At 38.9% G+C, this 14,614-nt stretch overlaps 1 protein-coding gene across 7 annotated transcripts in view; it reads left to right on the plus strand.

Moving 5' to 3' along the window:
* Positions 1-14,614, plus strand: part of epha7 (eph receptor A7) — a 114,244-nt gene that overhangs the window by 24,595 nt on the left and 75,035 nt on the right. For all 7 annotated transcript variants that reach the window (XM_088089581.1, XM_088089585.1, XM_088089582.1 and 4 more), the window contains exon 4: positions 1,451-1,606. In XM_088089581.1, coding sequence (XP_087945707.1) covers positions 1,451-1,606 — 156 coding nt within the window. The remainder of the gene's footprint in view (positions 1-1,450; positions 1,607-14,614) is intronic.

The following is a 14,614-nucleotide window of genomic DNA, read 5'->3' on the forward strand; positions in this document are numbered from 1 at the left end:
TTTTTAAAAAAAAAAAAATGTAATTGTGCAATTTGTTGTTTTCAGTTTTTTTTTAAAGCTTTAAAGAGACAGTTCAACCAAAAATAAAAAACGACATACTTTTTCTCTTACCCGTAGTGCTATTTTTCAGTCTAGATTATTTTGGTGTCCGTTGCAGTGTTGGAGATATCGGCCATAGAGATGTTTACTTTCTCTGCTATGTAATGGAAGTAGATGGCACTTGGCTTGTGGTGCTCAGAGCCACCCAAAAACACATTTGGAAAACTAAACAGCAATGTCTCTTTCCAGAAATCATGACCCCGTTACTTTAGATAATCCGCAGACCTTGTTGTGAGCAGTGTCATGTAAAAAAAAAAAAAAAACTTCTTACAGAACTCAAAGTGTCATATCAACAGTCCAAAACCCTAATTCTCTTCCTTTACTATCATAAATGACAGTAGTAAAGTCTCATATTTAGGAAGCTGGAACCAGCACATATTTGACATTTGTCTTGACAAATGACTAAAATAAATAATTGATAACCAAAATAGTTCTTTTGCTCAACTAGTTGAGTAATTAACTAGTCATAGATGCACTCTTCCTACCGCACAGTGATACAATTGGCAGGTGTACTTCATTAGGAAGAATAGTTCCTTCATGAAACTGCTCACAGCAAGTTCTGTGAATTATCTTGAGTAACAGGGTAATGATTTCTGGAGGGAAACATTGTTGCCAAGTTTTTCAAATATATATATATATATATATATATATATATATATATATATATTTTTTTTTTGGGGGGGTGGGCGCTTTGAACACTTCAAGCCAAGTGCCATCTAGTTTCATTATATTGGAGAGAAGACAGACATCTCTACGGCCAATATCTCAAACTCTCGACAACTTACGCCAAAACAATCTAGACTAATAAATAGTGCTAGAGGTAAGAGGAAAAATATGCATTTTTATTTTGGAGGTGTACTATGCCTTTAAACTACGGACATCAGCATTGTAACAATTGAAGCACATTTTGAGCTGTCCTCACCACCAGAGGACCCTGTTTTATGTGAACTGTGATTAAGATTTTTCTCTTGGGTCACAAGACAAGTCATAGGGTGGTATTTTCTCTAAACATAGCTTCTTTTTTTGGTAAAAAGTTGCATAATATTCCCAATAACAAGTATTTAAATTAATCAATCTGAAAAGGCAAGCAGACAATGAGTTATTTTGAAGGCCCTAAAAGCAAAAACGGTCAGGAAACTGAAACTGAACATGATAAATTGTAAAATCAAGTCCTCCACACCACCTGTTTTTCATTTTAGGAAACCTCATTATGATTTGTGGATAGCTAAATTACATGAGATCCTCACATAATGCTGTCTGTGCAAATGGTTTATAACTTTTTTTTTGTCTTTGTCCTACCTCTCCTTGCCTTGGCCTCATTCTTTTCTATTTCCCCCCCCCCTTTCTACAGCGTGCGGTCGTGGCTTCTACAAGTCTTCCTCCCAGGATCTTCAGTGCTCTCGCTGTCCGGCACACAGCTTCAACGACCGCGAGGGCTCCTGGCGCTGTGACTGCGAGGACGGCTACTACCGAGCCATCTCTGACCCTCCGTCTGTGGCCTGCACGAGTAAGTCTGCCATGCCGTTGCTAGGTAAACAGATCACATGATAGGATCTGAATTTAAACAGCCACACATGCAAAGAAAAAAAAAAAACACTCTTGAGCCCAAGGCAGACCTGTTCAGCCAGTCTGCAGTGGTCTCATGAAAGCCCCAGATGTGTTCCATGGCAGTTCCTCTGCCTCTCCCAGTATGTCATTATAATTATGTTTGCAGGCTTGCATGTCTGTTTTCTGTCTTAGCTGCTTGCTAATGATGAGAGGAGCAATTTGCCATTTCCCGTCTGAAAGATTGCAATTACAGTCAGCAGCGGTGGCGGCGGCAGCCCAGGCAGCACTCTGCGTCTTCATTTGTCCTGGCCAGTGTAACAGTTATGTGACAGCCATTGATGGCTTATTTACACAGGCCGGGGGGATTCAGTCTGAGGGGTGGGGCTGATTTGCTCCAAATCCATTCTCAAACAAGTTTATTTCAAGGTGCTGCTGGATGATTTTTTTGTTTTTTTTTCCCATTTGATTGCCTTCAGCTACTGTGCACGGGGAGTGTCACACCCTTGCTTTATCTCTGGAGGTAAACAGCACCCCTAAACATAATCTGTGCACCTTATCTGTGTGCCTTCATTCTGCTGATAATGTATCACAAGACTGCTGGATAGGCCCACAGGTCTCTGGCTGCTGAATTCTCTTCACTTTTCTCATTCTTTTTTGGACTTTGTATTAAGAAGAATTGATGTTGTACCATTTTTATGCATTCACACTGGTGACAGCCGTGGCTGGAGGCATAAGGTTTTTGGGTTGTCCGTCCATAAGTCCATGTATTCTTGTGAATGTGAAATCTCATGAATACCTATAGGAATTTCTTCAAATTTGGCACAAACATTCACTTATGAATAAACTGCTTTGATTTTGATTGCCAGAGGTCAAGTTCACTTTGACCTTGCATCTGTCTCATTTACCTGAACACTATATCTCAAAAAGGCCTTGAGTTAGTTTCCTCAAATGTGGCACAAACATCCACTTGGACTCAATAATGAATTAATACAAATGTGGTGTTTGAAAGTCAAAGGTCAAGGTAAGGTTTTTTAAATTTGGCAAAAACGTCCATTTGGACTCAATGATGAACGCGTTAGATTTTGGTGATCTGAGGTTAAAGTCACTGTGACTTTGCATCCATCGCCTTCTCCTGAACATAATATTTCAAGATCCCCTTGAAGGAATATCCTCAAATTTGGCACAAACATCTGCTTAGACTCAATAATGGACTGATAATTTTGTGATCAAAAAACAAAGGTCAAGGTCACTGAGATCTCATAAAAATGTTTTTGGCTGTAACTCAATAATTCATATGTAATTGTGACAAATTTTACACAAATGTAAAATAGGATAAAGAGATGAGATTATATTCACAAGGTCAAAGGTCAACTTCACTGTGACATCATAATGTTCTGCAAAAACACTTTTCCGGCCATTATTCATCGTCAGATCTCAGGAAGAGAAGGGGAGACATTTGGCCAGATACTGAATTGGTGACACTAATCTTGGGTTCCCACCTTATGCTTACTGTATAAATCCTCTGTGCTGCTGGGGAGGTAGATGTGTGTTATACAACCATGTTTTCGCAGACATGGATGTAAACTGTAAGTGCAACTTGTCTGGTGCGTGGACAACTGTGAGGTTGTAATTCAAGTCTTACAATCAAAAAACAGATATGCATATGTTGGAAAATCAGTACGCCTGCTTCACATCCTGTGCAGTGCTGCTTTCTCCCTGAACACCTAAAGTAGGCCAACTCAGAATCTCTAATATGTGTGTGTGTGTGTGTGTGTGTGTGTGTGTGTGTGTATGTATGTGTGTGACAGAGAGACTACCGGTGAGATATTATGCAAATAGTACAAGCGCCACATCGGCTTGTCTATGCATTAAAACGAAGAATCAAAGAGAGGATTATTGTAATTGGAGTTTAGATTTAATGTTGTAAATATCATAGGAAAAAAAGATTCTTATGTCATTTAAAGGCATTGTTGCACAGCATCTCTGCCCAGTAACCTTCTTCCATTTATTTCAACACATTGTCAGTGCACAGGTGTGTTTATGTTACCATAAGTGTATTCTGCGGTCATGAATTATTTCCCAGCAGCCTCTGAAGTGTGCATCTTTTTCTTAGATCCTTTAATTCCACTCAAATAATTTTTCTTCTGGGTGTAGGTTTATTACATAAGTAAAAATATATTATGAGGAAAAACATACTCCAATTAAAACAGTGGGTAAGATAGAGCTCTGCGAGAAAAAAAAAGATCATAACTCGGACAAGAAAGTTTTTCGCCTCATTGTTAATGAGCTATGATTTCCCACAAGCGTTATATATTATTAAAATATCAGCCATCTATTTTGCATTTTAGCTGGCTGGCTTTCCTTTAAAAAAAATTGGAAGAAATGTGCTCAATATTTAGGTCTGTTCTCAGTACATGAGCTAGTGGACTGACCAGAGAGCAGCCATTTCCTTTTTTGCCTCAAGCTACACAGGAATGGATTTACACTCTCCAGAAAGGTAGCAGAATTCTCTCTCTGAATTCCATCAAATACTATTAACTCATGTTTTGAGCATTTATAGTGTCCACTCCGGAGTACAAATACTCTTTAAATACTGGTATTCATACTAAAACCACACCTTAATAATGTTTGTGCACACTGTTGAGTCAAAATACAATGTACGACAGAAATGAAAGAGCTACACGAACCTTGAAAATAAGGTGGAAAAATAAGTGGACTTTGGTGTGACAGCTGTGGCTACAGCACCAACAACAAATAGATGAAGTCATAAATCCTTGAAAAACAAAATTGACTCTTTGCTGGTGCTGGTTGGAGGCACATATATAAAAGAAGCATAAAGGAAGTCTTGCTAATGGCCAGCAGGGGGCAGCTCCACTGGTTGCTTAGAGAAGCCCAATAGTAAAGAAGTCTGTGAGGAAAAATACCATAATTCCCACCTGATTTATTATTTCAGTAAACGTCTTTCCCAATTAGTTTATCATCAAAATCACTAGATTTAAGTCTTCTTCAAAACAGCATGATGTTTATTTTGTAAATTTTAGTCCTATGTGGAGTGAAATATACCACTACCTTGTGATTGACAAGTTGTTACCAAAGTGACCTGTCAATCAGAGTAGAGGCGGGGCAATCCTGCACAGCTCAACCCTCTCACCCAAATATGGTCATTGCTTGTTTCAAAAAAATAAAATAATGAAGATGGCCAAAATCAAACTTGTTGTTAATAATAATAATAATAATAATAATAATAATAATAATAATAATAATAATAATAATAATAATAATAATACTTTTTTTTAAACACAGTTATAAATTGCAATACCGGACAAAAGAATAATATATACTGTACTGTCAAAGATAAAACAGTGTGTTATACATGCAAAGTACACACATAGACGGATATGTACATATACACACACATACACACAAATATATAAATTTTTGTACATGCATATGAACATGTACATATAAAAATACTAAAATTGATAAAAGATGCATAGAAACTAGATAAACAATAGATTTACTGCCTTGCTGTAAAAGTATGTTTTAAGGTGTGTTTTAAAAGAACATACAGAGTTTGCCTTGGAAGTTGAACTTTTGTTTCTTCATGCTTCATGTTTTTTGCCTTTGGTGGCTATTGTTAGCTCATGCAAACTTGACACAGATTCTACATTTAGCACACACTACATGTGGCATTTAGTCACAGATTTACGTCGCAATGGTTTGACATCAAATGTAAAAGAAGAAGTAAAACATACTGGACCTCGGCAGGAGGCATGCTTGTTTACTGTTGTGGTCGGATTCCTTTAGCTCTGAGTCAGGCCTCCTAATGATGGTGTCTCAGTAAAATGAAGTGGCATTATCCTGTAACTGTCACTGTGGCTGCTTTTAAGAAACAAACAACATAGTTTGCAATGTAGCTTGTTTAGTGTTGTAGTTTCAAACAGGTAAGAATGCCTTATGGCAGAATCTGTAGAAACTGTATATTACTGTTAAATGAAGTCAGCGAGCTCGATTTTAACATACTGAAGTACTTTCCAGGCCTCCGATTTGTCTGTTTAACTCTGTTCCCATCACCGTGTGACACAAACAAGGACATAACTCACGCTAAGCTAATTTGAGGCCGGCCAGTGACCACAAACCACCAATCTCTCCGTGTAGCGCAGAGGCAACCATACAGATCCTGTTCTCAAAGACAGGTCCATTACTCACTTCTCCAACCATCCTAATCGGATGTTAACGCTTCACTCCAACATCTCCCGCTGATCAAGGGCAGGGGCTCGGAGGAGAGAACAGGAGAAAGTTCCCACTTCTTTGCAGTGTCCTCTGGCTGTTCCCCTCCGGGTAATCACCTTGGCCAAGTAGCGTAGTAATTACTGAAGTTGCCTAATGCACACTTTCCATTATTCATTTTCATTAACTTCAGGTCTACACTTGATGACCCCATACCATTATATGTAAATATGTATTTTTAACTTGTATGAATAGCTTCACCCTCCGCCTCATTCACCCGGCACAATTTTTGCACGGCCGTCCGTACGTGCATTTCCTCATTCATCGCCGGATTAAGTCGGTGTGACCAATAGTCACTGTGATTTCTTTTTTTTTTTTTTTTTCCTCCCAAGCCTTATCCAGACCAAGAGTGAATAGTAATTGAAAATGAATTTGCACTGCCTGAACAAATAGCTTGATTGACAGATTTTTTTTAAATAGGGGTTTGTAAAGCTACCATATCATAGGCCTTAGCAAAACAGTGAGATGGATCTCTGGCACACAGAGATTAAGAATGTGTCTATGAGGATTTGAGGGGGAAATGAGATGAAGATGTAATGTGGGGACATGAAAAGCCAAATCCGCGCTGAATAAAGATGAAGTTCCAGAAAACATAGCTCTGGATATGAGGTATGCGTTGAGAGAAATAGGGGGTGGAAATGCTTTTGTTTTTTCGGAATGTTTGTCCAAGCCATTCATATGCAAAGTTGTGAGAAAATGAGATATCTACGGGGATGGCCGCAGGGGGAGGCGTTTTTTTCTCCGAGGCGAGCAGAAAGGAGTTGTTGACAGGGCAGGGAGTGGGCATCAATCATGCAACAGCTGTGAGGAGTGCCGGTGCATGCGAGGGGCTGAAAAGGGCAGTTGTGAGAAGTCGTCTGCTCCTCCCAGCCCCCGTCGCAACCCTTAAAAATGTGCCACCTCAACAAGTTGTCGTCTGTCTGAGGGTCCGTCCTGCCTAGAGTTGCTAGGGGACTGTGAAACGGCTGCTGAATGTAGCTGCTAATGTTGCTACCTGATATCAGATCCAGTGTTAAACTCAGGTCCTAAACAGGAATTCCACAATTACTCCACAACGTCTTCTTCTCATCTCTGGCATCGACCTGTACTTCTTGTGCAGTTTTCCTCTTCAGCTCTCCTCGGGTGCATTCACTTTAGATAATGTGGCTAAACTGTTGGCTTGTTTACAACCTGTCTGATAGGGAGACTGCTCAAGTTTCTTGTCGAGTCAGACCTTCTTGTAGCGGTGTCGCCATGCTCCTAGATTTCAGCAATTCCTTTGGTTAGGGTTGGATGAACCAGCAAGGTGGCCTGCCCCTTTTGGTAATATTTGGATTGAAAGCACCAAATTTAAGAATACACCAGAACTGTATAAACAAAATGTTTAAGATCTAAACTTTAAAAGATAGATGGTTATGGTGATATCATAACTGTTCTCCTTTTCTGGTTTTAAAGGTCGCATTAGAGTAAAATTATATCACTTTTTGAACTTACTGTTCTGTTGTTTGCCTTTACCCGCTTAATGATTATATGTTATTTCGCAAAAGCACCAATAGTCAAACCAACAAAATTGGTATCGAGAAATTTGGCAAAAAAATATCATGAGAGTTTTCTCCATATCAGCCAGCCGTAATGAAAAATCCAAAAGTAATGTGGAGCCTTTGTGGACCCTAAGGGTCTGGGTTCTCTGGGCATTTGCCTGTTTTACACAGTTGGAGATTCATTTATCCATCTATTATCTGTACCTGCTTATTCTTTTCTTTAGTGAGTACATTGTAGACATAATTGATAGAAGTGATAGCTAACACTACAAAAATAAGACCCAAGTGTGATAATCAGTGTTAAAGTACCCAAAACTGGTCTTAAGACTATTTTTTGAAGGTCTCAGTCTTGGACTCAACAGAATTTTTACTTGGTTTTGTCTCAGTAGAGGACAAGATGACTTGAATAAAGATGGTTAATTTGATTTATGCTCCTTAGTTTTTCTATTTGTTTGCACATAGAAAACAAAGGAAAGTGTCCACTCACAAAATTAACTTGACTTTAGAGACTTTAGATTTCTTTATTGACATCTTTTATGGTACACTTAAACAGTACATACACACATATATAAACAGTATGGCAATGAAAGTGGTGAATGAAGGTGATTGCAAATAGGGATTGCAAGCACTTCACTCACAACAGGAATCACATATTCCACCACATATAATAACATCTAAGAGAAGCAGCATGTTGATTCATCAAAAGCTTCTTGGCATTTATGTAAACTTTTACTGATATTTCTCAGTGGTTGAGCATCAGTGAAATCTGCCCACTCTTACCTCGTACTACGGATGTACCCAAAAAAAGTGTGTTTATTGTTTTAACACACTCTTTGTGATGCTTCCCTTCATTTTTTTTTTTTATTCCTGTCCACGTGCCATCCTTCTCTCTCTCTCTCGCTCTCTCTCTCTCTCTCTCTCTCTCTCTCTCTCTCTCTCTCTCTCTCTCTCTCTCTCTCTCTCTCTCTCTCTCTCTCTCTCTCTCTCTCTCTCTCTCTCTCCGGAGGCTGAAATGGAGTTTTAGCTTGCAGCACACATTTTGTGCAAGCAGCAAATCCATTATTGAATTCAGTGCCGTACTGAAGTAGTATTGAAATTTTGTTTATTACAGCAGCAGCCGGAGGCCCTTCAGCTAAAAAAAAACTTCTCGTCTTCCTTCTGCATGGCTTCCCTTGCACAGGTTCTGCTGCAGCCACATCATTAGAGGCCAGGTCACGGGGTCACAACACGCATTTGTAGAGTGAGGATTACCTCATGGGCGATTTGAATACCACTCACCCCTGCCGCCCCTCTCCCCACAGCTCCCCAATTAGAGCGCAGGCAGCTAATAGGCTGCGGAGGGTTAAGGCAGCCCCGAGCACCTCTCAAGGCCGATAAGCGCCGGATTCTTCTCTCCTAAGCTTGGATTTACTCAGGTCTCACAACTCCGCTCGGAGAGGAGATGGGCTTTGAATCATGACCTAAAAACCATCAGCTACTATCATTTATTGTCATTTTGTTTGATTAGATGTAGCGGACGCTTCTGTGCATGTTGGGAGTTCTTTGTTTATTCCACAAAATCACAGGTTCTGCTTTAAAATCAGCTCCATGTTAGCATGCAAATGATGTAGCAGGAAACATAAAGTGTGCATGCATTCATTCCATATTTATGCACAACAAAAATACCGTCACACACACACACACTCATGCTTGGTCACAGTGGCAGCGTTGGAGGGAAGCTAGCAAGTGATTGAGACATTTCAGGCTGTGGGGGCTCGGGCAGGCTAATCCGTGAAATGAAACTTGACTGGGAGGAGGGGTGAGAGGAGAGAACACGGAAAGATAAGACAGAGTGGGGCAGTGAGAGACGGTGGTAGGAAAAAAAAAGACCAAAAAAAGAAGAGGAGAGGAGAGGAGAGCGACAAGCCCTTGAGCTATAAGGATGAGCAGACAGACAGACAGCGGAGGGCTCAGGCGGCGGCGCAAATCTGTGCTGTAGGTGAAGTGGGGGCAGAGTTTCATATCCCGAAGTCCAGACAGAGCATATTCAGAGTAACAAAGTGACGCCAACGCAGGAGGAAAAGAAGAAAGAGAAGAAAGGTTCAGCTTGCTTGAAAAGAACTAGGTGGAATGATGTGTCATCTTACCATTTCTAAAGGGAAAGTGTGGATACCTGTAATGAGAAGGGATGACTGAAACGCAAAATAAGGATTTGGTCGATAGCAGATGTTGGTATTTTTTGGTATTCGTTGTTTATTTACTTTTTTCCCAACTAAACTGTTTTAAAGTAAGTCAGCTCTTTATTAAAGTACCTTTGAATGAGCATAAATTAAAAAAATGTAATCATTCAGATTTATGGAACAGCCTTTAAAATAACCTTCTTTAACATAAAAAGTAAATAAAAATTCCTGAAAAGCTTTTTACTCTGATAACACCATAATATTTCAGAATTTCCTTCCTCATATTCATTACATTACATCATGACAACATTTAAAAAAACAAACAAACAAACAAAGCAGCCCATTCATAGCTGTGCCTCCCTCCTGGGTGCCAGCCAGTGCAGGTTGCAATGCAGATTTATATTGAAATTAATTTTACATTTTAACGTTACAGTTGATATGACTCTTATTGTTGTAGCACACCTGTCTCATCCTCTGCTAATAAGCATGTGATGATTTGAATGGAACAGCTGATAGTGATTAAACATGGAGCGAATCTGGTGGAGTTAAAGTGTTATATGAAGCGCGTAGTTCACTACTTCTTTTCTTAATACTGGAGTTACATTTGAAATATATTTCAATACTTTATTCAAGGTGATGTATTGAAATATTTTTCAATGTATTGAATCATAACCCCTGTATCGTGATACATATCATATCATCAGTTTCTTGCCAATACAAAGCTCTATAGAAAAAATGGTTTTATTGAGGACCAACAATGTCAGCACTGATTTTAGGGAAATTTTACCTAATTTAAAAATGACTACACTCATACTGGGCCTGCATCATCTACTATGAGGATTTTATCTGCTAGTATTGTCAAATTGTGGTACATAACTTCTACATGTTTAACGACATTGTGTGCCTTTTTTTTATCTTAATGTTGTTTGTCGTAACATTGTATATATTGTATCTTCATATTGTATCTTTTTTTAAGTTATTTTAGGATACCTTCTGACATCAGGCAAGGGACTACCGATGAAACCTGGCACCTCAGCTAACTCGGGTGCATTTACATTTTTTTAAATTTGGGTTGATGTAGATTGTCCCTTCTTAAATAAATGATTAAAATTATTATTATCAATAATAATTACAAAAGATAAGTATATAAAAAAATAAAATAAATGAATTAATTACAATTAATACAATAAGTAATTATGATTATTAAATAATTACAAATAAGGGGCCACACGTCTCCAGCTGCCTTTATCTATGTTGACACTGCTGTCTTTGCAGTCTTGATTTGACCAGTTGTACATTTTCAGACAATCTCGACTTGAAAGCATTCATAGGGTTACACGTACAGAGCTTGATAGAGAAGTTCCAAGCCTGCCCACTTTCACAGCTCTGCCTGCATCCTATTGTTACAAAAAGTTGCTAAACTTGTGGAACCCAGCCCCAAATCCGCCACCCAAAAAGTTTCAGATATAAGATGATGAGACGAGCTTTCTGTTTAAAGCAAACTGAGCGAGGCCTTGCAGGGCTTAATGTGTCTGAAAAAAAAACAACAAACATAGATCCAGGGTCAGTCTAATCTAATTTCCTTTCGACTCTTGTTCTTTGAGAAATCGGCACTTTGATCTATGGCACCTGAGACCCAAATGAGAGTGGCACGGGCAGAAGTGAGATGTTATCGTGGCTCACCATGGCCATGGAAATACTAGAACAAAAGATTCTGACTGTGGGAGGCATACGTGCGTGGGTGTCTGAGTGTGTGTATGTGTCGCAGCGTACCTTCTCTTTGTCTGGGGAGTAAAGATTGAGAGCGCGGGTCGAGTGTCAGTGCCAAGGCTGAAGTCGAGTGGCGCTATCAGCAGTCACTCCTCTCCACTTCACCTGCCACAGGTGGCTCTTTCATCTTCCCCAGTCCACGCCGTGTCTCTTATCTCACCCGATAATCATGAATATGGATGTCTCAGTTGAGTTCTAATGGCTGGAAAAGGGAAAAAACAACTAAGTGCTGTATTAATGAGCCCGAATATTGTGATTTTTAAGCTGAATGCATATGCATGATCTATTTTGTTAGTTAATGTGACAAATTTAATGAGCTGAGAGGTCCCTCCCCAACATTCCTTCTAAAGAATTTTCCCGAGAACACACTTTAAATCTCCCAGAGAAACAAAATGAAGATGTTCTTAAAGCATGCATAAACGAAGAATACAAGTCATATAATCTTTACTGCTTCGGTGGGAGTTTATTTATATCAACATCTGGGCCGTAAAAGCCAACAGCCTGGAATTTGAAAGATGAAAGCAGCAATTTGTTATTCATTGTTTTACGAGATGAGCTAATCTCTTCGCCATTACGCGAACATTTACGGGCAAATGGGCTGTGGTTCCTGTGCACTTTTGATGCATGGAGCTCGTTGTTATTGTGTGTCAAGTGAAACTGTATATGGCAGTTACAGCGCGGTAATAATCCACGCTTAAATCTTGTTCATAAATTTGCAGGCAAGTCAGTGTTTTTTTTGTATTTTTTTCTTCTTTTGGAGGACATTAACTTTAAGTGTCCTGCTGTCTGTATGATATACCTCTCTGAGGCAGCCCAGTAAAGCCAACATCTCCAGCTGGGTGTATTTTCGGAGAACACAGGAAGCGACTGTCTGTGGCCCATCATTCCAAGTGTAACCACGTTTCAATCATTTTCATAGCAGCTGCAGATTTTATGCTGTTAACAATCGGTATGTAAACAAAGCCCTCGCTCCATCTGGATGAATCAGCAGCTATGTTTGCATGAGTGAGCGCACTGTAAAAAAAAAAAAAAAGGTCAGGTTGATTCACATTTGAAATATGACGAGCCAGGCTGCATCCATCAGCTCTGTGGAGCTTTTTTAGCATCTTTTAGCTAAGTGCTTTCCAGCAAACAACGTTCACTCTCTCACTCATCAGCCTCATTTTCAGCTTAAGAGACGGATATTTTATTTTGGAAGTGGATGCATCCAAAACAGATTTTGCAGGAGAGTGAATATGGCATTCATCAGGTGGCGCAGAACATAACTGCAAATTAAAGTTAATTTATTTCTGTGTCTGTGAAAGTAGCTTTGAAATGTTTGAGTTAACTGAACTAGCACTTACTAATTTATATGAGTTGAGTGAACTTAATTTATCTAAATCTAAGACTATACGTTAGGAATTAAAGACATTTGAGGTCAACTTATAACTGTTATGTTACTAGAGTTGCTTTTGAATTAACTACCTGCACACCACCAAACAGCAGACAGAGTTAGAGGTAAGTAGCTTTCTGAATTGCACTGAATAACTTATTTGAGTTGATTGGACTTAATTTGACTGAATTTGAGAATGTGTGAGAAAGTGAGAAATTTAAGAAATTTGAGGTTAGCTTATAACTCTTTATGTTTCATTTACAACAGTTGCTTTTGAATTACAGACAGTCAGAAACGAGCTGGCGAACATAGTGCAGCATTTAGCAGTTAGAGAGACAGATTTTTTAAATTTTTTTAGAACTGGATGGAAGCCAAAACAAATTTTACAGGAGAGTAAATGTTGGATTTAACTTCATCAGGTGGCACAGAACATAACTGCAAATTAAAGATAATTTATTTTCATGTCTGTGAAAGCAGCTTTTGAATTTTGAGTTAACTAAACTCACGCTGACTAATTCATTTGAGTTGACTGAACTTAATTTAACTGAATTTGAGAATGTAAGGTAGAAATTTGAGAAATTGAGGTTGGCTAATGTTATGTTACATTTACAGGAGTTGCTCATTAAGCTTCATTTTCTAAGTAAAGCAGCTTCAAGTTTGATCACGGGCATATTATAAGACAGTGGGCCCCTGGGCAAAGATATGCAAAAGGCCCCTCCACCTGTCTTTCATATTGTCATAATGTGGCTCTTTAAGGTCACCATGTGTATTTTTTGTCATTTTGAGGATATTTTATGTCTTATTTTATCACTGTGTGTCTGTGAAATAATTCTGTGTCTCTTTTTGGCATTTTGTGTGTCTTTGATGTCATTTTGTCCCTTTTTTGTCATTTTGTGCCTCTTTGAGGTCATTATGTGTCTTCCACTTGGTCATCGATAATACGATCGATAATATCATGCTAACAAATCATACAGCTTTTGCTGTTTTAGCCAGGATCAGTGCTCATGCATAGGCCCACCCATAAAATTATTACTGAAGTGAAATAAAATGACATCTGGCTTGAATAATTTCAAGCCAGATGTAATTAATGATGCGCTGCTAATAAGGTAACGACAGTTTTTAGCAACTTCATTTTCATGAATTAAAGGGTTTTTATGTGGAATTAAGAGCATTGGAAGCAAACCGTTATTTGCTACGTAAAGGTATAGTGGAGTTATGGCGTCCTGAGCAGAAAATGAAGTCATGCTACATCTGTCAACCTTCACTGTAGTCTGTTGCTCTCTTGATGCTAAAGCTTTGTACTAGACTCATACAACAGTTACCACGGATATTAGGTTGCATTGTAGTGGAAGCATAGCACCCACTCTCTGATCAACACCATCAGCAATGTTGCCGTAGTCTAGCATTATTTATTCAGTTAGCATTCGCTAACTCACTTTCATGTTGAGAGCCGTTTGCAGACAGCTCATGAATCTGAATTTTGCGTGGAGGCCCTTTAAGCAAACTATCAGTTAGACATTTAGTCACATTTTTACTCACAAGACAAGAAACAAACTCTAAAATGTTTCTAAATGTGCTAACTGGACAATTTTAGTGAAACTGCCTTTAAACTGAAAAAGCCTTCACACTGTAAAATCTCATTTAATCAGGAGACTTTACAGTGCAAAGGCTGGTGATGGAGCGATAAGGGTGAAGCAGAAGTGTGAGGTTTTATATGGGTGTGCTGTCCATGTAATGGCAATTCATAAAAAATAGTGACATAAAAACTGTGTTGCATGAACTCTTCTATGAAATTATTCTCCCTTTGAAAGTCTGGGCTCCACTCCTTGATTTCACAGCTTTCTAACGCTGACCTT

The sequence above is a fragment of the Plectropomus leopardus genome, chromosome 16, assembly GCF_026936395.1.
Source record: "Plectropomus leopardus strain MGB_pleo_1.0 chromosome 16, ASM2693639v1, whole genome shotgun sequence".
In the NCBI taxonomy this organism is placed as follows: Eukaryota; Metazoa; Chordata; class Actinopteri; order Perciformes; family Serranidae; genus Plectropomus; species Plectropomus leopardus.